General features: G+C 38.4%; 1 protein-coding gene across 1 annotated transcript in view; it reads right to left on the bottom strand.

Annotated features, from left to right (window-relative positions):
* Positions 1 to 11,611, bottom strand: part of LOC136866754 (cilia- and flagella-associated protein 52) — a 256,308-nt gene extending 244,697 nt beyond the window's left edge. Inside the window, exon 1 of the mRNA XM_067143864.2 lies at positions 11,548 to 11,611. Within this exon, the coding sequence (XP_066999965.2) occupies positions 11,548 to 11,611 (64 nt within the window). The remainder of the gene's footprint in view (positions 1 to 11,547) is intronic.
* Positions 11,612 to 23,363: the final 11,752 nt, after the last annotated feature.

Here is a 23,363-nt window from a genome sequence, read left to right as displayed (position 1 = left end):
ACTGACACACTTGGTCTTCTTTCTGTGAGTATCACCTCAACTTATATGTTGTAGCTGTAGACTATTATCTCTTTGATGAAGATGAAGAGGAGTTCAAACTCAAATTGGTGAGGGCCATTGAACCTAATCATGAGAGAAAGATTTTCTTTCTGCTTTGCATTTTGCACAGATCTCTTTCAGGTGTCTTCACCGGTTCATTGTATCATCCAGATGTAGTGCCGAGAATGAATGTTGCAATGACTCCAGTGTATGGGACCCTCACCAGGATTACTTAATTTGAGAACTGGCAAAAAATTCACAAAAGCAGCTCGATTTGTTCTGGGTGATTTCTGACAATAGAGTACCATTACGAAAATGTTGCAAAGTTTGGACTGGGAAGACTTGGGAGAAAGTAGACGAGCTGCTCGACTAAGTGATATGTTCTGAGCAGTCAGTGAAGAGATGGCATGGAAAGACATTAGTAGACGAATAAGTTTGAGTGGTGTTTTTAAAACTAGGAAAGATCACAATATGAAGATAAAGTTGGAATTCAAGAGGACAAATTGGAGCAAATATTCGTTTATAGGAAGAGGAGTTAGGGATTGTAATAACTCACCATGGGAGATGTTCAATGAATTTCCAAATTCTTTGCAATTATTTAAGAAAAGCCTAGGTAAACAACAGAATATAGGAAGTCTGCCACCTGTGCAACTGCCCTAAATGCAGATCACTGGTGACTGATTGATTGATTATTTGTTTGACCATAATCGTTCATGTAATAGCAACTCATGCATAATTTTTGTGTTACGTAAGCCTCTTATGGTGAACAACCTAGCCTTGGTACAAAATTTTTGTGTCTTCATTTCAGAAAAATGTGATTATTTTTATATATATATATGTGACTGGAGCTGGTCACACAGTCTATAGTCATACATTTTAGAGATCCTGTCAACAGAAATTTAGACCACTCTTAACACGAAGTGTAGAGGCCTCTTATAACTGCTCCCGAGGAGTACAGACACTACTCAGAAATGAACTAAGCTTCTTCTACTTTACATACCATACTGAAGTCCATCTTCTTTTTGAAGTAAATTGGTGTACTCTTTAGTCACAATTCTGACCTTAAGTCCTCCATATTTATGACCACTGAAGGGAGCATGTGCCAGCATTATATAGCCTGCATGAGTTGGATTGCCAGTGAGTCTACAGGATTCTCAAAATCAAATCAAAATCACTTTATTTGAAAATGAGGTGTCTACTGTTGGGAGATCAGAAGAATTCACATGCCCGGTGAGGCACGGGGCGAAGGGGTTTTCACCAGCAGAGCCAGAGACGCAATGGTTACCATAGCAACTCCGCTACTATCCAGGCGACTTTATATTATCTTCTACTGGCAGCTCTTCACTCTCGTCAGTTGTAATCCAGCAAACTGCAAAGTGTGAGTCAATGTTTTCGTGTAGCAGATACGAGGAGATAAGAGCCGATCTGTCTGGGCAGAACAGGAAGTTCGTGCTTGCAGGCCACATTCCTCATTCTTGCATTCTTCTCATCTCTACACAGTACCTCTGTGGCAAATGGTAAACTAAAATACATTATTATCAAGCACTAAATTTTAAATTAACAAGAGAAGAAGACTTTATCCAGAATACAGTATTATACAATTTACACTTTTTTTCTTTCTATTAAACACATAGGTCATCCTTAACCACTCAACATGGAGTGCCGTACACTGCACACCAACTCCCCAACACTCTCTGTCGTAGAGTGACTTACATCGCACGCGCGTAACAGCTTCTGCTTTATGCTTCTGTCTAGCGAACAGTTCTTGAACTATTACAAATACAGTAAGATATATATATAAAAGAAGCATCAATCTTTTATTTGATGTGTTTGTCTATAGAGGTTTTATCAATTATGTATGATGTATCATATCTAAATGATCTGAAAAAGCAACAAGTTCTGTTGTTGACATCACGGTAGCTAAAAAAATTTCTTGTGATCGCGAATTCAAAAATTAACTATTTTTTTACCGACTGATGATGCAGAAAGTTTTGTTTCATTAACCAGGGACTAGGATATAGAACTTGAGAGTGAAAGTAGTGATCGACACATTGATGCTGCTTTTGATACGCGAGAAAATATCGTCCGTAATGTTACTGACAGTGGGTTTGTGTGGCAAGACATGGATAATTACAGAGGACAAAGTATATGGCAGATTAAGGGACTCAGAATGCTGCAAAGAACGGGTTATATCCTGTGAAAATGTTAATGAGCATAGTACAGAAACCTATACTGAGCTCTTATTTCTCAAAAAACCAGTTACATTTGGTTCAGCCACATCCCTTGTTCGATTTGAAAGCATTACAAGATTCTTCCACTTCATTGACCTTACGTAATTCCAATAACTTACGCTATTTGTGTGTTTATGCATTAATAACAAACTGAAAATTTCGGTAAAATTCTTTGAACCATTTGTCAGTTATGCCTGATTAACTAAAAGCCTGCACTCATAGCATGCTCAGCGCTATACTCCTCCCGCAGCACAGGGTAGCCAGGAAGTGAAAGTCATCCCACACTAAGAGGTGCACTTATATTGTTTACAAAATTCTACTTACAATATATCTTGTACTTACAAACATAGTCAACTCATATAAAGTATGTGGAATTACTTCAAATAATACAACTGCTATAAGATTAAAATTTACATAGCATTTAATTATTTTATTTTATTTACCCCTTTTGGAACCTAACTAGCATAACGACCTGCTGCGTCTTAACCAGAACCCCTTTTGCCACCACTTTTCAGAGTTCCCGAAGGGCCTTCACAGCAACCGTAGCGGTCCCAGGGCCCTAAGAAGACTAAACATTACAGCATAAAAGAGAATAATGGAAAATTTCTAATTGATGCTACAGATATTGCCGACTTGTAGAAGAAATATACAGAAAACCCGTACAATGGAGAAGATCTCGAGGAATGCGAAAATGAAGAACAACCCGAAACACTATAATGAGATCTGAGTTTCATAAAGCCGTGGCTGAATTAAAGAAAAAAGAAGACATCAGGATTAGATGGCATTCCAGCTGAGTTAAACATCAGCACTGGTGACCACACAGTGGAATTACTTTACAAGGTAGTTAGTGAAATGCATGTAACAGGAATTATCACTGATTACTTTAAAAGGAACATAAGTGTTCCAATTCAAAAAAAGACAGTTATTTCATGTGAAAGTTTTAGAATAAAAACTTAAGTTAGTCTTGCTTCCCACGCTTCTAAAATACTCAAACTGAAATCTGTTCAGGAGAAGACAAAAACAAATAGAAACTTTTCTAACAGAAGATCAGGAAGCAAACTGTGACTGCCTTTGTTTCTGCTGATGCAAATCAACCTTCATATTGATAACTGGATGACGATGACGATGATGATTTTAAATACAGAATGTTCTTTGAATTGATGTCTGAATGCACTCAACAATCAATTCAATGAAGAGTGAAGATGACCTCAGGTTGGATTTGTCCAGTATGAAAGTCATATTCTCCAACTAATTAATGAAAATTAATACCAGTAAAACATTGGCAGAAATGAGATCCCAGCAATAAATTTAATATTTAAAAGACATGATCTTGAAGAGGTAAACAACTTTTGTTACCTAGGCAGTAAATTTGCATTTGATGGGAGAAGTAAGGATGATATTACCAGTCAAATCTTGCAGGTCAAAACACGCTTTTTTTTTTTTTTTTTTTTTTTTTTTTTCCTAGGAAAGCCACATAACATCAAACAGCTCAGGTAGTGAGGTCAGGAAAAGGTTCCTTAAAATAATACATCTGGAGCGTAGTTTTGTATGGATGTGAGGCTGGGATGGTAACAAAATATGACAAGTGCTACAGGCAATGCTCAAAATTAGCTGGATAGAAAAGACGACAAGTGAACAAGTCCGGATGTAAATACAAGAAGAACAGTCTGATGAAGGTGCAGCCCAGTAGGACATATACTGAGGCATGGAGAAATCTTACTGATTGTACAAAGGAAGAAATAGTCGAGGAAGACCAAGAAATTTAAAAAGATATTATCAAAATAAGAAACTTGCTCAAGATAGAAATTCATGGAGGCTGACTGCCTTTGCTTCTGCTGATGCAAATCAACCTTCATATTGATAACTGCATGACGATGATGATGATGATTTGAAATACAGAATGTTCTTTGGGAATCAAACCCACCTCTACTCAGTTGAACATACAGAGAATATTACTGGCCAGTTGATACAACCTTGGAAACTGAATTTTACGAAAGCCTTCATTAAAGTCTGGTAATCCTTGCCATCTATCATATATAAACTATCTCTCATTCCATGTTCACTCTGCAGATCTATAAATTCACACTGCAGATCTGTAGGGACATCATCCACACTAGCTGAGAATTATAAGGTATTGTGAATAATGCAAAATATGTGTCCACTAAAGCATCTATGTCTCTGAACTACTTACTAAACTCTTCAGACAGTGTCTTCAGAATTTCTACATACTAATTCCCGCACCAGATGCTTTTATTCCAGATCTTCTTGCCTCAAAGAAAGTTTAATTTTTTAGGTGGTGGGGGTGGGGATGGTGGCAGCGGTGATTATTTTTGTTTTAAGAGGAAGTATATCTGGGTAGGTAAACATCCTCTTAATTTTAAAGACCCTGATGCAACAAGCATGTTTCTCCCTTGTGCAATAAGTCAGATCAGACACCCACTCGAGATTCTGAAGTTCAGGATTATTAAGGCTTTCATATCCATGAAAAGGGCAATCATGTCTAATAACTGAACAAATCTATGCCAGACGTTTCTCTCGCTGAATCAGCACACTTCAGTGTACTACGGAATATCACTGTACTGACTGTATGAAATGGCATATGGCTTTTAGTGCCGGGAGTGTCCGAGGACAAGTTTGGCTCACCAGGTGCAGGTCTTTTGATTTAACACTCGTAGGCGACCTGTGCGTCATGATTGGAGACGGGAATTTGCCTATTTGCCTATTTTATTCCTGTGTTCAGAAACGTAGGCTTTTGAGATATAAATACGTTTTAGGGTCCTTTAAACTAGATTTTGTTGGTTTTATTGTGCCTATAAATACCCATTTCAGGGGTTTGTGCCTATTTGAAGTATAATTGCCTATTTGATGCCTTTTGAATCTATTTTAAAGGAGTCTTTTCTTCCAGTGCATTACATTGTAACTGATGTGCTTGACAGTATTATCTTCTCATTTCTCAAGATCTGTTTATCCCATGAACAAAAATGGGAATTCTTGGAAGTCCCGAGAAATAGTTCTTGGGAAATTTCCGTCAGGAGAAACAAGGAACAATTTGACCTCGAAGCTTTCAACCCCTCCAACCTTCTAAGACATAGGCGAGAACCAATCAACGTTGAACCCTTATACCTCCTTCTCGATGTGAACTGTTGTACGCGTACGCTTTATCTTCAGAACGTGTTGTGATTTATTGTGAAGAAGCGTGTCTGTGGCAATGACCAAAGAAAAATCACCGGGTGAGTTGGCTGTGCGCTTGGGGGCGTGCAGCTGTGTGCTGCATCCGGGAGATAGTGGGTTCAAGCCCCACTGTCGGCAGCCCTGAAGATGTTTTCCGTGGTTTCCCATTTTTACACCAGGCCATGGTCGCTTCCTTCCCACTCCTAGGCCTTTCCCATCCCATCGTCCCCATAAGACCTATCTGTGTCGGCGAGACAGGAAAAAATTGTAATTGCAAAGGAAAATCGTCGAAGTCCTACTGGCTGAAGTGGTGGATCACAGGGGATCCCAATGTCACTACGGATGGAAAGGTAGTCTTCTGTCAAGCTTGCTGTAAGGAGGTAAGTTCGTTTGTTCCTTTTATCTTTTTTCGTGACTGAACTACGATCGCATTTCATTGTAGCATTTATAGGCCTATTAATTTACGTATTGTGGAAAGTTGTTATGTTGCAATGCTGTATTAGTTGTGAACTTTCAATAATTTATATTGTTAAAATGTAAATAATCATTTAATTACTGAACGAAGAGTTAGAACGCTGGTAGTCTCTTGTCACAGAGAGGAAAATTAAAAATTGGTATTTTGAACTCTGATTCAATTCCCGTGAAAATAGAGATTTACAACTGAAATATTTTCTTTCTTTCTTTCTTTCTTTCTTTCTTTCTTTCCTTCTTAATCTGTTTACCCTCCAGGGTAGGTTTTCCCTCGGACTTAGCGAAGGAACCCATCTCTACCATCTCAAGGGCAGTGTCCTGGAGCGTGAGACTTTGGGTCGTGGGATACAACTGGGAAGGAGGACTAGTACCTTGCCCAGACAGCCTCACCTTCTATGCTGAACAGAGGCCTTATGAAGGCATGGGAAGATTGGAAGGGACAGGCAAAGAAGAGGGAAGGAAGTGGCCGCGTCTTTAAGTTAGGTACCATCCCGGCATTTTCCTGGAGGAGAAGAGGGAAACCACAGAAAACCACTTCGAGGATTGCTGAGGTGGGAATCAAACCCACCTCTACTCAGTTGACCTCCAAAGGCTGAGTAGACCTGGCTCCAGCCCTAGTGCCACTTTTCAAATCTCGTGGCAGAGCCGGGAATCGAACCCGGGCCTCCGTGGATGGCAGCTAATCATGCTAACTACTACACCACAGAAGCGGACTACAACTGATGTGTATTTTTTTTTAATCATGAGTAACTTTCACCAGCGCTATGTGTAGGCTCTAGTGAACTCTATTACACTTCCGCTAAGCCTTCGCGAAACATAGGTTGAAGATCGAATGTGGTGCGCCTAAGACGATGTCACAGAGGCTAGACATACAGGATGGCAAGTCTCAGACGATGTCACAGCGTATTTAACAAGGCTACAAAGACTATCTTTACAAGGCCAGGCAAGTGAAAAAACCGTTGGTCTGCATTGGTGAGGTCCGGTTTGTAACCGTTGTGCTGGGGGTACAAGCAAAGAGAGTCTGGGGATTGTAAGCTCTAGCATCCCATCTAGAGTTTTGCTAAATTGTGACAAAAAGTAAGTTGATGGGCGCATGCCACGACAATTTCAAATCACGCGGTTTTCTAATTTTTAACGAGGGTTGCAGCCTTGTGGGCACACACGATGCAGGATCTATTGCAGGCAACAGAAAATAGTCTTCATGACAGCTGACCCGGCTGACCAAAGCTGGCGAATAGCAACATATAAAATGTTCACAAATCTGAGATTAATAGTGCCTCCGTTTTAATTCTTCTATATAAGTAAGAATACTGCTAGAGGCAGCATGGTGAGTCTCTGGCAAGCATATAGGAAGGATCTCTCCTCTACACTACTTGGGTATCGTTTCACGTCATTTTTTATGATTTTATCACCTGGTGAACTCGACAGGAAACTGCCAGATTATAACTGAAAATTTTTGAGGACATATTTCCATGTAAATTACGAATTCTCTTGTTCCTACTTTAAAGTTTTGTACTTCTAGAAACATCACCTCTAATAGTCCTCCTCTTTTTTTTATGAAACAAATGCATGTTTATACTGTCCGACTTGTTGGCTGAATGGTCAGCGTTCTGGCCTTCAGTTCACAGGGTCCCGGGTTAGATTCCCGATCGGATCAGGGATTTTAACCTTAATTGGTTAATTCCAATGGCTCGGGGACTGGGTGTGTGTGGCGTTTTCAGCACTAGAAATCATCCTAGGTAGGGCCCTCATCTTCACAGACATGCAGGTCGCCTAATAGGCTGTCTATGAGAAAAAGACGCGCACTAGGCCTCTCCAGAGGCCATACGCCATTATTATGTTTATACTACGCATTATTGCCAATTAGCCCAGCTGTAGAAATATAAGAATATTGTAATTTAAGTAAATTGTATTATTGTTCAGATCAAATGTGAAAAGATATCATATAGATCAACATAGAAATACTGCAGATGCATTTGACACGAGTACAGAAAGCGCTGTCATCACAGCTTTTCTATTCGTGCTAGTCCACTGTGAACAGCGACCAACAACAATTTTCTATAGACCTGTGCACTGCAATGATGGGAGCTAATATTCCCCTGCATAAACTGGAGCATCTTCAAACTTCAACAAGCTGCCGGGAGCAATCACCCTGTTGGAGACGAGTGGCTTTCCCCCGGTGGAGTCATGTAGGGTTGTGAAAGTCAGGAGAAATTTTGACCGAACCTCTGGGAATGTAGCCGCTGTCAGCAAAAAGTTCCATAAGAGTCCTGCAGCAGAATCCATGATGGAAAACGACGGTAAAAGTAGCCACGGTGCTACGAGGTGAGGTAGATGAAGCAGTTGAACTAAAACCAGATGAAGTGGCTTCATTGAAGGTCTGTCCAATCACTTCCTGTGATGGTGAGAGATTTCTCTCAGTACAAAACATTCTGCCTGACAAGAGAACAAGATTATTACCAGAAAACATTAAAACGTAATTGAGCGTGTTATTATTTTTATAAATGCTATTTGTTCGGGGCGTCGACCTAGAAAGATCTTTTGCCCCTACTTGCACTATATGTGAGGAACCTGCGTGCATTTCGCAAATGGCGGAAGTGTAAAGTTATGAATGTGAGGAAAGGAACATTAAGGACGACACAAACACCCAGTCCCCAGGCCAGCAGTATTAATCATTTAATTGAAAACCCCTGATCCAGCCGGGAATCGAACCCGGGGCCGCTGGCTGACAGGCGGACGCGTTGCCCCCTACACCGCGGAGCCGGACGAGCATGTTATTAAATTATAGGCCCTAAGTCTTTTTTCATGCCTATTTTGTTGCCTATTTTACACGTTAGTGCCTATTTACATGCCTATTTTGGCTAATTTAAGAGCCTATATGCCTGCCTATTTTAACTGTTTTTAGTGCCTATAATTCTCGTCTCAAGTCACAATGAGGATGTAATGATGATGAAAATGACACATACAACCAGCTCCCGTTCCAGAAAAAATTAACCAATTATGGTTAAGATTCCCGACCCCACCGGGAATCGAACCCGGGACCCTTGTGACCAAAGGCCAGCATGCTAACCATTCATTTCTTTTTTTTGCTAGTGGCTTTACATTGCACCAACAGAGATAGGTTTTATGGCGATGATGGGATAGGAAAGGCCTAGGAGTTGGAAGGAATCAGCTGTGGCCTTAATTAAAGTACAGCCGCAGCATTTGCCTGGTGTGAAAATGGGAAACCACAGAAAACCATCTTCAGGGCTGCCAACAGTGGGATTCGAACCCACTATCTCCCAGATGCAACCTCACAGCCACGCACCCCCAACCGCATGGCAAATTCGCCCGGTGCTAACCATTCAGACATGGAGCCGGACTGTACTCACTGTCCAGGTCAGTGACTGCATGTACTGAGGCATGGAGAGATCTTACTGACTGCAGAAAGGAAGAAAAAGAATGCCCAGGTGGGAGATTCCCCTTAGTGGTTAACCTAGACTTTTCTTTAAAAAATTCAAAGAAGTTGGAAATTTATCAAATATCTCCCTTGGTGAATTATTCCAATCCCAAGATCCTCTTCCTATAAACAAATATTTGCCCGACTTTGTCTCCTGAATTTCAACTTCATACTGATGGTGATATTTCCTATTTCTAAAAAGCACTACTCAACCTTATTCATCTAGTAATGTCATTCCACGCCATCTCCCCACTAACAGCTGAGAACTTACTGGTTAATCAAGCAGCTGGTTACCTTACTCGTAAGTCGTCCCAGCCTAAAGTTTGCGAGGTGGTGGTGATTTATTGTTTTAAGAGGAAGTACAACTAGGCAACCATCCTCTATATAACACTAATCAGAGGGAAAAAAATGGAAGGGATCCGACACTTTGAAAAATGAAGGTATCGGCCAAATGAAAACAAGGGCCACGAAGGGCGTGAAAATGAAAGACTCCCCAGCCCTCGCAAACCTAATAGCGTCAGGGTCAGAAAAGAACAAGAGTTGACCAAGAGAGGTCAGATAGGATAGATGAAAGTGAGGAGCCTGGCACGAGTAAGTGGAAACAATGCCAGGACTCAGCTAAGGCCCCCGTGGTCGCCAACCCACGCTTCAAAGTTCAGAGCCCCTGGGGCCCCTTTTAGTCACCTCTTACGACAGGCAGTGGATATCGTGGGTGTTATTCTAGCGCCCCCACACAGAGGGGTAAAAGTTTGCGAGAGTCCCATACACTGGAACCATACCACTTGAATGACTTCCTCTAAGCACAAACATTCCTGATGTATAAGGCAGTGTATTGGCACCAGTCTCTCAACAACTGCAAGATTTAAGTGCTTGTTATTCAGACATCCCACAAATCTACTCTTCATTCCTGACATGCAACGGGCACCATCAGTAACAACCAACACCATATTTTGCCACGGGAGGTTAGGGCAGGAAATTACTTGCTCAACACAATCCATTATCTATTGCTCTGACATTGTGCCTTTCACTGGAAAGAGTTGAAGTAGCTCTTTTGTTGACACCTTGAATAAAAATTGCAAGCTGCATTGTATTACTCAAGTCAGCCACATCATCTAAAGCCAGTGAATTTGCATACTAATGCTATGAGATGGTCATGAAGGCCCTGATCAAGATCACTAACGTGACGAAAGATTGTCATTCTCGAGAGATGTTACTGTAGTTTTCAAGGACAGACACACTTTCAGTACCGTACTGCTGAGTGTTTGTGGTTGAGTTTCTCCCATATTATCTCAGTTCTATCAATAATCACAGGTAGAATTTCACTATTAAAGAATGTGATCACCAAGCTCAATAGCTGCAGTCGCTTAAGTGAAGCCAGTATCCAGTAATCAGGAGATAGTGGGTTCGAGCTGCTTCCTTCCAATTCCTTGACCTTTCCTATCCCATCGTCGCCGTAAGACATATCTGTGTCGGTGCGACGTAAATCAAATAACAAAAAAGAATGTGATTTCAAGTTTCTTATATCAAATAATGTTTTTGTTCCTGCCATGGCTACTTCTTATGCAGGAATTCTGGATGATCTTCCAGCAGTTGGGAAATTCATGTCTGAAAACCATTTATAGACACCTTTCGGTTTATGGCGAGTCTATTATCACCTGCCCATTTTCTTGTGTGCATCCATTGCCTTTTGGAGTTTGATCTTATCTGTGAATCTGATGACTAGGCCCTATATCATATATTCATCATGGAATATAACGGCAGCTGGACATTGACTGTGGTCGTAAGGACAAATGCCCTTGCATACACACATGACATTGTGATGTGGAAATCCACTCTAGGATCCCCTGGGATTCAAACCTCGACCATCTTAGTGGAAAACCACCAGCTAAGCCACTTTGTTAATCACACCCACACCTTTAATTACACATTTAAAATGTTTCATAATATATTCGCAAAATTATCAGCATCTGCATAATAATCACAGCAAAGAACAGATACAGTTGTGTAATATAGAAAATCGCAGTGTTACACAATCTATGTTAAGAAACTAATATGAACAATAACAGAGGAAGGTCACACAGAAAAAAAAATGCATTAGGATCGTACATATCTCCCACCTGTTGCCTAGTCTAATGCTCTCATGAACCTATGAAAGTATAATAAAGTCCACAGTCAAAAGTACCGATAATGTCTTACCATCAAATCCTATTATGGAAAGAACTTCTAAATCTTTTACATCTGCAGTTTCACAGTTTTCCATTTTTTGAAAATAAATATATAAAAATTAACAAAATCCCCATAAAATATCGAAGAACTGAATAAACGATCGTATTTTTATTCATAAGAAATTCGTCTATCACCGCACATCTTTTAAATGATACACAACCTTCGTTGCCATGGTGAAACCAAGGAGAATAAGTAAAACCAAAGATGTCAGATACGAAGGTACTTCCAAATATTTTTTAGTCTCCATGCTACTGTAGGTGGAAATTACGAGAACGGCTTAGGGGCACATTCCTCAGCAGCTGACCATAAAAAGCTAGAACAAATGTGATGGTTATATACATATATTCAATCATTTTATAGTGGTCCTCTATCGCTGAATCACATGCTTTGTTTTTGTCTAAAGTCATTATTAGAATCTGCAAACATCCGGTCATGTTTGTGATGTAGATTGACACCGTGATGGATCAAACTAGAATGAAGAGTAGAACCTTGTGTTCCTGTACATTCTCTATCCCAAGTTTTGTTCTGTTTTGTTTTCACACAGTTTATGATACCTATGTATGTTTTTCAGCTAATTTCTTGTCGTCCACCACTTTACAATTAATTTAGCATCCTTTATTTATGCATTACTTTTTAGCTTTAACCAAATGCAGTATAAACAATACCCGCCACTCAGCGAGATATCGAGAGACAGCTATTAGAGCTCTCTCTAGCTGGTAGACCTGAGAACTACTGATTCTGTCATAAGAGCACGTGTATTTCTGTGTGTTTTTTGTGTTATTCATGCGTTTTAAGTGAGTTGACATAATTAAATAGCAGCGTGTGTCATTCCTAGATATCTTCTCTCAGCATGAGGGGAAAGGTACGTGCTGAGTTTGGCTGCAGTAACTATGAAACAGAGAAGAATTCGCGGTCTTTCTTTCGCTCCTTTCGTGACAAGAAAATGTAAGTAATATTGTGTTTGCATATACATTCTTCCAGTGACAAAGAGATTTTTATAGTACTTCATAATATTCTGACCTGTTCAACCCATATTTTAACTGGCTTACGCCTAGTTTATTGTATTGAGCAGCAGTTAAACTTCAATACCGATGTGTTGTTGTAGGTGTGATCTGCGGGTTTTGAAATGTCACACAAGCGATTTCGATAAGGTGTACAACAAAGAAGGGACGTTATGCTTATATAAGAATTATAAGATCTGTTCAGATCACTTCCAGGCCAGCGACTTTAGAAATCCTCGACTATACGGCCAAGGGTATGTTACACTTTTACTCTAATTGTACGAAAATATTTCTCAAAGCATCACTATCGACAACATTTTCATACTTTTCTTTCTTTTATCCCTCTTCTCAGATTAAAGCCGGGATTTTGTAGATATTTTTCTGTTAGTAGGCTTCATGTTAAGAGGAAAATTGTCCAGGTTTTGAATGTTAATTCATAGCATCATGTGTGTAAGGAATGTGCCGATATTTTTATTGACAATTGTCTTAATGTGATGATACAATGTTTTTAAATGAGAAAAAGGACAAATCTAACCGTAAAAGTTCAGATAGGAATGCTAAAGCAAAGAAAGTAATACATAAACGAAACACCAAGCCATTTCACAGCAGTCTATTTCACATCTTAATTATTTGTCTAATTTCAGTCTTTAAATAATAACCTTTTAAATAATTCTTCATTCATTCATCCAGAATTGCTTTAGCAGCGTCGAAGTTAATATTTCAATAATACTTTATTTCTAGACAAAATTTATTTATCTATTTTCGTATATGCATTTCCATTGGTATTTGAATTTAGCGCGACATTTCCGGTCAAGTCACTAGGAGCGCCACCGTCGAATTGTCTCCCATTTTAGCAAGGCTAAATCCGTAAGTGTCGGGTATTGTCTGTACTGTATTTGCTTTAGCATACCTGCCTGAGCTTTCACTGCTAGATTTGTCTTTTTCTCATTTAAAAGCATTGTTCCACCACATTAGGAAAATTGTCAATAAAAATAATGGCACGTTCCTTACACTTATGATTCAATGCATTTTCATTTAAAGATGGATAATTTCCCTTTTAACTTGAAACTTACTAAGAGAAAGAAGGTCTATAAATTTAGCCATAAAACATTCAAAATTTCCCTATAAGCAATACTTGCCATTACATTAGGGTAAAGCAAATTTGCATCATCATACTGTTTCAAAAAAATATGTACATTTCTTAAATCACCCATATTTCCGTCAGTGGTTGACAACACATTATGGCATTCCAAATGAGGTAATTTGGAACACAACAAGCCACACACATATGCACATGCATTTTTCTAAATTAAATCAAAACCCACAGATCACACCTACAACAACACATCGGTATTGAAGGTTAACAGCTGCACTACCGGTAATACAATAAAATAAGCGTATTATATTTTAAGCCAGTTAAAATATGGGTAACGCAGGTCGTAAGTTAAGGAAGTACTATAAATGTCTTTGTAAATGAAAGAATATATATGCAAACACAGTATTTACTTATATTTTCTTGTAAGGAGTGAAGCGGAAGAAAGACCGCGAATCATTCTGCATTTCATAATTATTGCAGCCAAACGCAGCTCATATCTTTCCACGCATAATGACAAGAGATATAAAAGAATGACACACGCTACTATTTACTTATGTCAACTTAATGCATACGCATAAATAACGCCAGAAATCTTCACAAACAAATACACGTGGTCTTATGACAGAATCAGTAACTCCAGGTCACTCCGCTAGTCAGTCCCTCGATATCTCGCAGAGTGTCGCGTATTGTCTCTACTGTATTTGATTGAACCATAGGTATTAAAAATGAGAAGTACCAAATCCACTATAGGCTCCGTGCCTTTCTAATACGGGAGAAATGCACCACTGCGCTGCGAGTGGCGAACGTTGTAAGTTAATGCGTTTCACCGCGCATATATCCGCTGTCGACACACCGCCTGCTCCCTTGGCCGACTAAAAAATAACAGTGAGACTTCAGAGTGTATCATGCAGCAAGAATTGGCCACATTATTCCAAACTTGCAGAAAGTTGTCATGCAAAAAATGTACAAAAGAAACAGTTCGCAGGAAATAGCAACAGAGCAATAACTGCAAATGTGTTCAGAAAGAAACATTGGTTCACTAGATATCCTACCATTTTACGATAGAGACAAAGTAGTAATTGATGTACTGGTAACACAAGTGGTGATATCGTGTGTAGTGTCCATATATACATTCAACAATGCTGTCTTCAGAAAATATCCTTGGTCGATTTCTAATACGATATCATGTTAGCGTAGGTTAATACTGCTAGAGAGGCGATTAATTTTAAATTAAAATTCAATTAATTTTAAACATAACCATGTTTTCTAAGCAGGGCCTTAGTAACAATCGTTATTATTTCATGAAGGCGAATAATTATTTTCACGAAATGTTACCATATTTTAGCTGTTGTTTATGCGTTTTGCTCAGAACATGTCACCCGCGTAATGATCGACCGTGTGAATGGTCTGATCTCGCATCTCAAACGTAGAGAAAGAGAACTACAACAGAGGAAAGAGAGTAGAATATAGTTTTCCTGATAAAAAGGCTCCGGGTTGATGTTGGACCTATTGAAATTCTTGATATCGAAACCGCATGTACACTATAAACAGTTATGCATGGGATGAAAAGTTCAGAATCACTCAAAGTTGCCAATAAGTGATTATTTATATTGTGTGTCTGTATTTATAGTATAATCAAATCCACCTCTGTAATATAACGGTTGGCGCTACTAGCGACCTTCTTCTGGGGCCCGGGCTTGAACCTGACACTGCCAGAAACTGTATGTGGTTAAAACGGTGCATCCAGCTCATTTCCATCAGGGGTGTGCTTGAAAACAAATGCACTACCCTGCGACGCGGACATTCCGGACGATTGTGGATATTGAGGTGTGCTCACTTTAATTGCATCTAATATACCACATACATCCACATTCCCATCCTATATGCTTCCTAGAACATACTCATTGACTGTGAGAGTAAACCAACAACACCCTTCAATGGCATCAATATTTTTCTCAGTTTTCACCCCACGAAGGTTTAATAATACCATGAGATGTCAACGGCCATCATATTGACAGGGGATGTGTAGATACTACAACAAAGGGTCGTAATAATATTAATGCGGTCTTAAATAACCAACTATTTATTTTAAATGATGGTTCACCTACGAGACTAATTCCATCAGGAGACCCTAACAGTGCAGTCGACCCATCAATTTCTTCTGGAAATATCGTCTGTAAATCCATATGGTATACGCACAAAGACACTAATCAAAGTGATCATTTTCCTATACTTATAGACATTAATACGTAAATTAATACGCAGAACATGGCTTTAAAATCCCAGCGTCGGATTAGGAATCTGCGAGATTTTGATTTCAACTTAATCCATGAGTATATTTTAGCCCGCATTAAATTCTCATCACAGACATCTTCCGCATATAATACATTATACCATCACATTCACAACGAACATATAACAACGCTCAAAAACATCTTAACATTCACTGGTGGAATCAGCAATGCACGGCTATGGTGAAAAGAAGAAGAAGCCTACTCAAAAATTTAAATCAAAATGTTACATTTGGCAAGTATGTGCAATATTAAAGGTACTCTGCTCACCTAAGAAATATTTCAATGATAGAAGACGAGAATCTTGGAACTGTTTTCTTAACTCCCTCAACATAACCACCAGTATAAAGGATGTATGGGACGCCATCGAAAAACTAGCCCATACGGGGAGAACACTACAGCACATACGTATTTCGAAAGAATCTCCCAATTTTATCACATCTTAACACCTGATTTTGTTGTCCAAGGATAAAGGCCGCATATTACAGTAACTATCTCTGATACATTTATTACACTTTCCCGACCTATTTCGTGTCCAGAATTCTTCAATATACTCCAAAAGAAAACTACTTCTGCACATTGTCCAGACTATACAACCTGTAAAATGCTCACCCATCTTCCTTACCATGCCCACACGATCATCATAGCCTATTACAATCAAATATTACACTCCTCTCTCCCTCCTTCTGAATGGAATACCTTTACCCTAGTACATATACCGAAACCAAAACTCTCGGCCACAAATTTAATAGAAGAATCTGTTTAGGGCCACGTTTACGAGAAGTATTCTTCAGTATTATTTTCGAACGTCTTCTATGGTGCCTCGCTTATTATAATTTGCTGACCACATATCAATAACCTTTGTAAATGGGACTAGGACAACGGACCCCATCAATATATTATTATTGGATGTTACTATAAAATAACGCAAATACGGACCAATTGCTCCGTTTCTTGATATAAGATCTGCATACGACAACGTTTCCATACAAATGTTATTGACACAACTCAATAAATTACACCTCCCTCATATCTTTATCCAAATTTCACAACATCTCTTATGTTTTAGGCGCATGGAAATAACATCACAGACCTATACTGCTAATGTACGATGTGCATCACATGCGTTGCCCCAAGGCGATATATTAAGTGGGCTATTATTCGCTCTGTACTTGAAAGACTTAGAAGATATAATACGAGACGCAAGAATATTAATTTATACAGATGATATTGTAATTTATTCTTCTGATGAAAATCTGGAAGAATGCAGAAATAATATCACTAGAAATTTAACCAATGATGAGGCATGGTTAAATGACCACGGCTTGGATTTATCCTCTACAAGAACGTGGCCAAGTTTTTCACGCATAAACGCAACTATAATAAAGACGCTTTCAGAATCGCTAATATTAAAATTTCCGATCGTAAGAATACACAAATATTTAGCCATCTATGTAGATAATACACTGTCTTGGAGACTCCCTTTGAAATACCTTACGAAGAAGACGCAAAAATTTACAAATATATTAAAAATACAGTTGGAAGTAAGTGGGGTGCTGATCCAGTAACGGCTTTATTACTTTACATGCATACAATACGCTCGCTTTTAGATTATGGATTCTTTTATTTTTTTTTGCTTCCCCCACTCTTATTGAAAAGCTCATCGTAATTCAACATCGAGCATTCAGATTATGTAAAGGCGCTTTAACCTATACCCCGACTAACGCCCTACTTGTTGAAACATGTGAAATGCCTCTAAATTATCGCAGATTGTATTTAGCTTCTCAGTTTTTACTGCAAAGAATGGCACTAGATCGACATCCTATAATACAAAAATAAAATTATTGGCGGAATATATGCCACATTCTCACCAGCAGTCACGAAATCTTGCTTTGTTAGAAGCTTTCCATTTGACGCGACAATATCAAAAAAGCATTGAACAATATATTTCTGTTCCACACCATACAATGCCATATAATGCTATGCACTACAAACCTAATATCATAGCGACTCATCAAATTTCCTTTAATAACAGCACAATGCAAATATCTGATATACCCCACCCAACAGTTAAAATGGCGATAAATAATCTCAACTTTAATCTCATAATATAAACAGATGCATCCAAACAGAATGACGGCACGTGTGCCGCATATTACATTCCGCAGCGCAAAGTCAGTGAGCAATATATTCTTCCAAAAATGACTCAATATTTACTGCTGGGGCTTTCGCGATCCAACAAGCACTGCTCTGCCTAAAACGACATCACATCACAAAAGCTATAATTTTTACAGTTCATTAAGTGCCCTCCAAAGCTTAATGCCACGCAAATCCTATAAAAATTGGTACATCTGCAACATTCAACGACTATTATTTGAACTCAATAAAATTGGCTATGATATATATTTAGTATGGACACAGGGACATTCGAACAACAAGGCTCATAAAATGGTAAAGAATGCTGCATATGGAACGGACATCAACGCTTCCAATGCCCTCCCTTTCACAGATTACACCCCGATATTCAAACTTGCTATTCAACACAAATGGCAGCTCAACTGGACACAATCGGCGAAACTGAAGGGAAAGTATTATTATCAAATTCAACCGAGCATTGCTAGTCAACCTTGTTTTTCACAAAATATATTTACGCAGACATACTACTACATTTATCAGATTATGATTTAATCACACTTTGACGCCGGCTTATAAATTCAAATTGAAACTGACGAATTCACCCATGTGTTCATGTAATAATAGCATAGCCGACGTCAATCATATTTTCTTTCAATGTTCCCATTTCGCCCTACATAGAAAACGTTTTTTCCGCAATCTATAATCAAAAAGTCCTAGTGACAACGAGAGTAGCTAATCACATTCAACACCATACACCATCAATTGTTCTTTTTATTCAAGAATTCTTGGATAACTGTAATATTAACCTCAAAATTCGTTTGACTAGTGAGTATTATGCGCTCATTCAACTCGCATCCTCCTCTACATAATTGTACGATAGACATCGTCAAATTCCCGTCACGCAACACTAGTGTTAATACAAGTGTTGAACAAATCAAATCATCGCGAGTGAAACTCAAACTCAATGATAAGCGATAACAAGTTAGTGACTGGGTAATGGCTATCCAGCAGTGATGAAGGAATTTTTAAGAAGAAGACATTTTGACACACACGAAGCAGTGTGGACAGAACGGTTGCGATCTATGTGACATCTTGTGGTGAACATTTCTTGTCTTCTGCTGTGTAATGGCGGAAAGGGGGTGTCCTTTAACAGCTGATTTCTAGCCGCATACGTATGAAACTCACTCTGAAAAAGACGTGTAATCACATATTTCCTTAATTTATACAACAAAATTGGTCCAAATTACGTACGATAATAAAATGTTATTAAAAATGAAAACGGAAAGCAGAAGCAGCAGAAAGGGAACTGGTGAAGCTTGGAAGCCAGAAGAAAAGAAGTGTAAATTGAAGATTACAAGATGAGATGCAAGAGAACCCAGATGATCCACTGTATGGAGGTGAAATGCATTAAGAAACTTTGAGGCTCGTTTCATGAAAAGTAGTTTTTGTGTATCTAAGCAACATTCACTCGGATGCCATTGAACGTACATTAACCACATTTAAAGGTGTATGTAACTAATCGTTCTACGTATTTTAACAGGAGACTTTGAAAATCAAAGGTACAATTCCTGAATTATAGAGCAAAATGTCTCATTTTAAAACCTAACATTTTGATGTTCACTTAAAAATGTGTATTTTCAAAAAACAGAAGATATTAAAATATGATGTCTTCTATCTATGTGCGAAGGTCGAATAAATATTTATATAAAATGACTTTCCTTGGTTCATGACTTTATGAGAAAATTTTCCTTAAAACGCCCATTTTAACATGGCAGACATAACCCATTCCGGGTGCCCTTAAATTTGATAACCTTCGTTTAATAGGTTCCAGCCATTTTACCACTGTTGTAATTCACAATTTATTATCAAATAAGTTCACGGTCCAACTAACACCTGTCGTGGAACAATTTTGCAATATGAATATCTGTATATGAGCAAGCAAATATCTTCCTCTTTCTGAAAATTAATCTTGCTTGGACATTGATTGTCTCTGTGACATTCTGTATGTAAAACTAGCAGTACTTTTTTTAATTACCAGATTGGTGTACCGAATAAAACTGCATCGCTTTATTATTAATATTAATACATAAATGCAGACAAATGTGTCAGTTGTAAGAACACAAGCTGACTGACTCTCTTTCTCCTTAATACATTACATTAAAATGCATATTGATCGAAAAAGAAAATGTAAAAATTTCACAAGACTCTAAATCTCATGATTTTAAGATTATAAAGCTAAAGTTTCATTGAAAACCTTGCATGAAACTGGCTCAATATTTGAATGGAGGCTGCAAATGTCAGTGAAAAACTGTTATGTCATACCTGAGGCAACAGGCACTGCTCAAAATGAGCAGCATGTCCTTAGTCCCTACAATAAACAGAACCGGTACACAGCTATAAAATGTGAAATTATGAATATTATGTTACAATTATGTACATCAGTCTGATGACTTCTGCATAAGTGGTTTGAATTTTGCAATTAACTAGGGTAAGTAGTAGGGAGCAAACCGTCATAATTTATTAGTACGGTATATTGTAATAAAATCACCATGCTTTCACTGGGGATGAAATTGGAAACAATTCTAATCCATTACATGAGGTTACGTGGTCTCTGGAGATGTCAGAAGCAGGTAAGACGTTCTAGATTATGCTCATGGGTGACATCTGCGTATGACGATGGTAGGGAGAGGATGAAACCCGGTGTCGGCACTTATCTTACTGTCTGTGAGAGCCTGACGTCCCCATCCAACGGATAAATCATCACACCACAAGCATAATCATATGCCCTCACTCCACATAGAAACTGCCCTAAATGCAAATTAATGATGACCGATTGAAATTCAGGTCTCCACACCCAGCACACTAGTAGGACTTGTTCATGATTATCTGTATCGCACTGAAATAAATGTACCGAAAAGAACTATAGATGAAGGAATTTTTGTACTTGGCTCAAAATGGTTTTACATTGTTTTAACATGGTATATGTCATGATACCTCGGACGTATTTACTGTATGTACTATAGGCCAGTGGCGAAGCGTGAACTAAGTAAGGGGGTAGACAGAGATTTATTTTATTTAAACTGTTTCAAGCATATTATTATCATAAGGAATTTTGTTTTCGACGCATACATCTGTATTCAGTAGTATATTAATGACTGAAAATAAGACAAACACTATAACAACCTATAACCCTACGTGCACTTGATTTATTTTTAAATATAGACGAAATGTGCCGCGGGAGTTGTCAAATAACAACTTATTTTAAAAATAAAAAATAGCAATATATTTCATTGTTATGTAGATTTAATAAGAGAAATAAGAAATAAATAGTTGTTCGTACAAGTCACCTTAAATAATATTCTTGTAATGAGTTTAATCCGCCTGTCCTTCATTTCGGCAAATATATCTATTACTTTCGTCTTGAACTCGGGCGTCTTGCAAAGATTACACAGAAATTCCTTCTCTATAGCTAGAGTTCCCAAGTTAGACAGTCTCTGGTTGATCATCCAATTCCTTAAATACGTTTTAATTCGTTGGAAGGCACTCATTGCGCTTTCAATAGAAACTGACTTTAACGGAATATACAGCATCAAGTTAAGCAATTTTTTCCGTATGTGTACTCTAGAATACCGTATTAAGACTGGAAGCCAATACTCGTTGGGGTTATAATACCGCAACTAACATTGGCGGGCAAGAAAATGCACGTACTTGAAGGGTTTTGATGCTGTCATTCATTAATTAGGTGTTAGTTTACTATACTTTGTATTTGAATATTATTAATTTATTTTTAGACGTGTCTTATAATAAAGTAAATTCAAATTAATTACATTAAATGCATGTCTCAGATGGTAGCATATAAGAGCACCTTTACAAGAGAGATCCAAATACTAGCCAATGAGAGCAAGAAGAGACGCTGGTAAGTCTGTCTACTGGGCGGAGACATCTTGCTATAGGAAAGTCATAGTTCCACAGTCAGTGACTACAGATAGCGTTAGTGTTGCTCTCTCTGAAAGCTTTGAAAATCAAAGGAAAAATACACAGAATGGACAGTGTCTACTTTCGCCCACGTGCTTCGTGTAACTGACGCGAGCCTTAGCATTGCCGAAGTGAGAAGAAAATAAGTAAAGCGGGGAATACAATAACGTCACGAATGTGGAAATAATTAATGTTCTAAAAACTAATTGCATTAACTAGACAATATTTCTTTCACAAAATGTTAAGGGTACAGGCTGTATACCCTGGCTCCCCTGACGCTTCGCCCCTGCTATAGGCCAATATATCAGATAAACTGAAACTCTAACCCCTGATCAGATTTGATAATTGCCTGATAGGCAATTGTCTTGTCCATCAGTTCAACATCATCACTTGTAATGTTGTTGGTTGGTTGGTTGGTTGGTTGGTTGGTTGGTTGGTTGGTTGGTTGGTTGGTTGGTTGGTTGGTTGGTTGGTTGGTTGGTTGGTTGGTTGGTGATGAGTTGTGGGCTTTTACCGAGGTAATTTCACCCATTCTACAATCCCTTCCTTGCTGAATAACACTAATAAATGCGAACACTTTAGTCCGTAACAAGTTGTCATTTGAAGGGACGCACACCACTATATTCCACTAAATCACTATCACTGAATACTCCAAAAATATGATGAACCACCCCAATGGAATCAGTAGTATCTGAATACGATCCACCATACACCACATAGAGACTTATAACGCAATATTTGCATCATTCAAAAACGTATTTAGAACTTTGATGATCTCAGCAGAAGGATTACATCGCATACAAGAAACACAGGTTGGAAAAACCTGCTTAAGTTGCATGAGACTACTAATAAGCTTCCTAAGCGGATTGACATATAGAGGAATCCTTCTTCTTCATCATGCTGATGAGGGCTGGGTTTTTTGAATGTTACCCAGTCAAAAATCAGGGATATAATTATTCTGTTTTTGTTTGAAACGTTTCCACACAAAACACACTCAATAATAAACGTCTCATTTATTTACCCACATCACTCATGTATACACATGCTTATGTCTGCAAGCTATGCGCCTAATCGTAAACAGTTGTCAGAATGTTAATGACAAAAGAACGCAGGAGTGTAAGGCCTTTGGGAAAAAACAAAATAAGATCGTTTGTTTTCAAAATTAATTTAGCGTTATCAAGAAACTGGTTTATAAGTTTAAGTATATCGGAAGAAGGTTCGAATAATAAACAAGAAACACTTGTTGGCAAAGGTATGTGTAATTGTACTAATTGCTTGAATAAGATA

Source organism: Anabrus simplex, chromosome 3 (genome assembly GCF_040414725.1).
Source record: "Anabrus simplex isolate iqAnaSimp1 chromosome 3, ASM4041472v1, whole genome shotgun sequence".
In the NCBI taxonomy this organism is placed as follows: Eukaryota; Metazoa; Arthropoda; class Insecta; order Orthoptera; family Tettigoniidae; genus Anabrus; species Anabrus simplex.
Note: the sequence above shows the minus strand (reverse complement) of the source record. Positions and strands in the feature narration are given on the sequence as shown.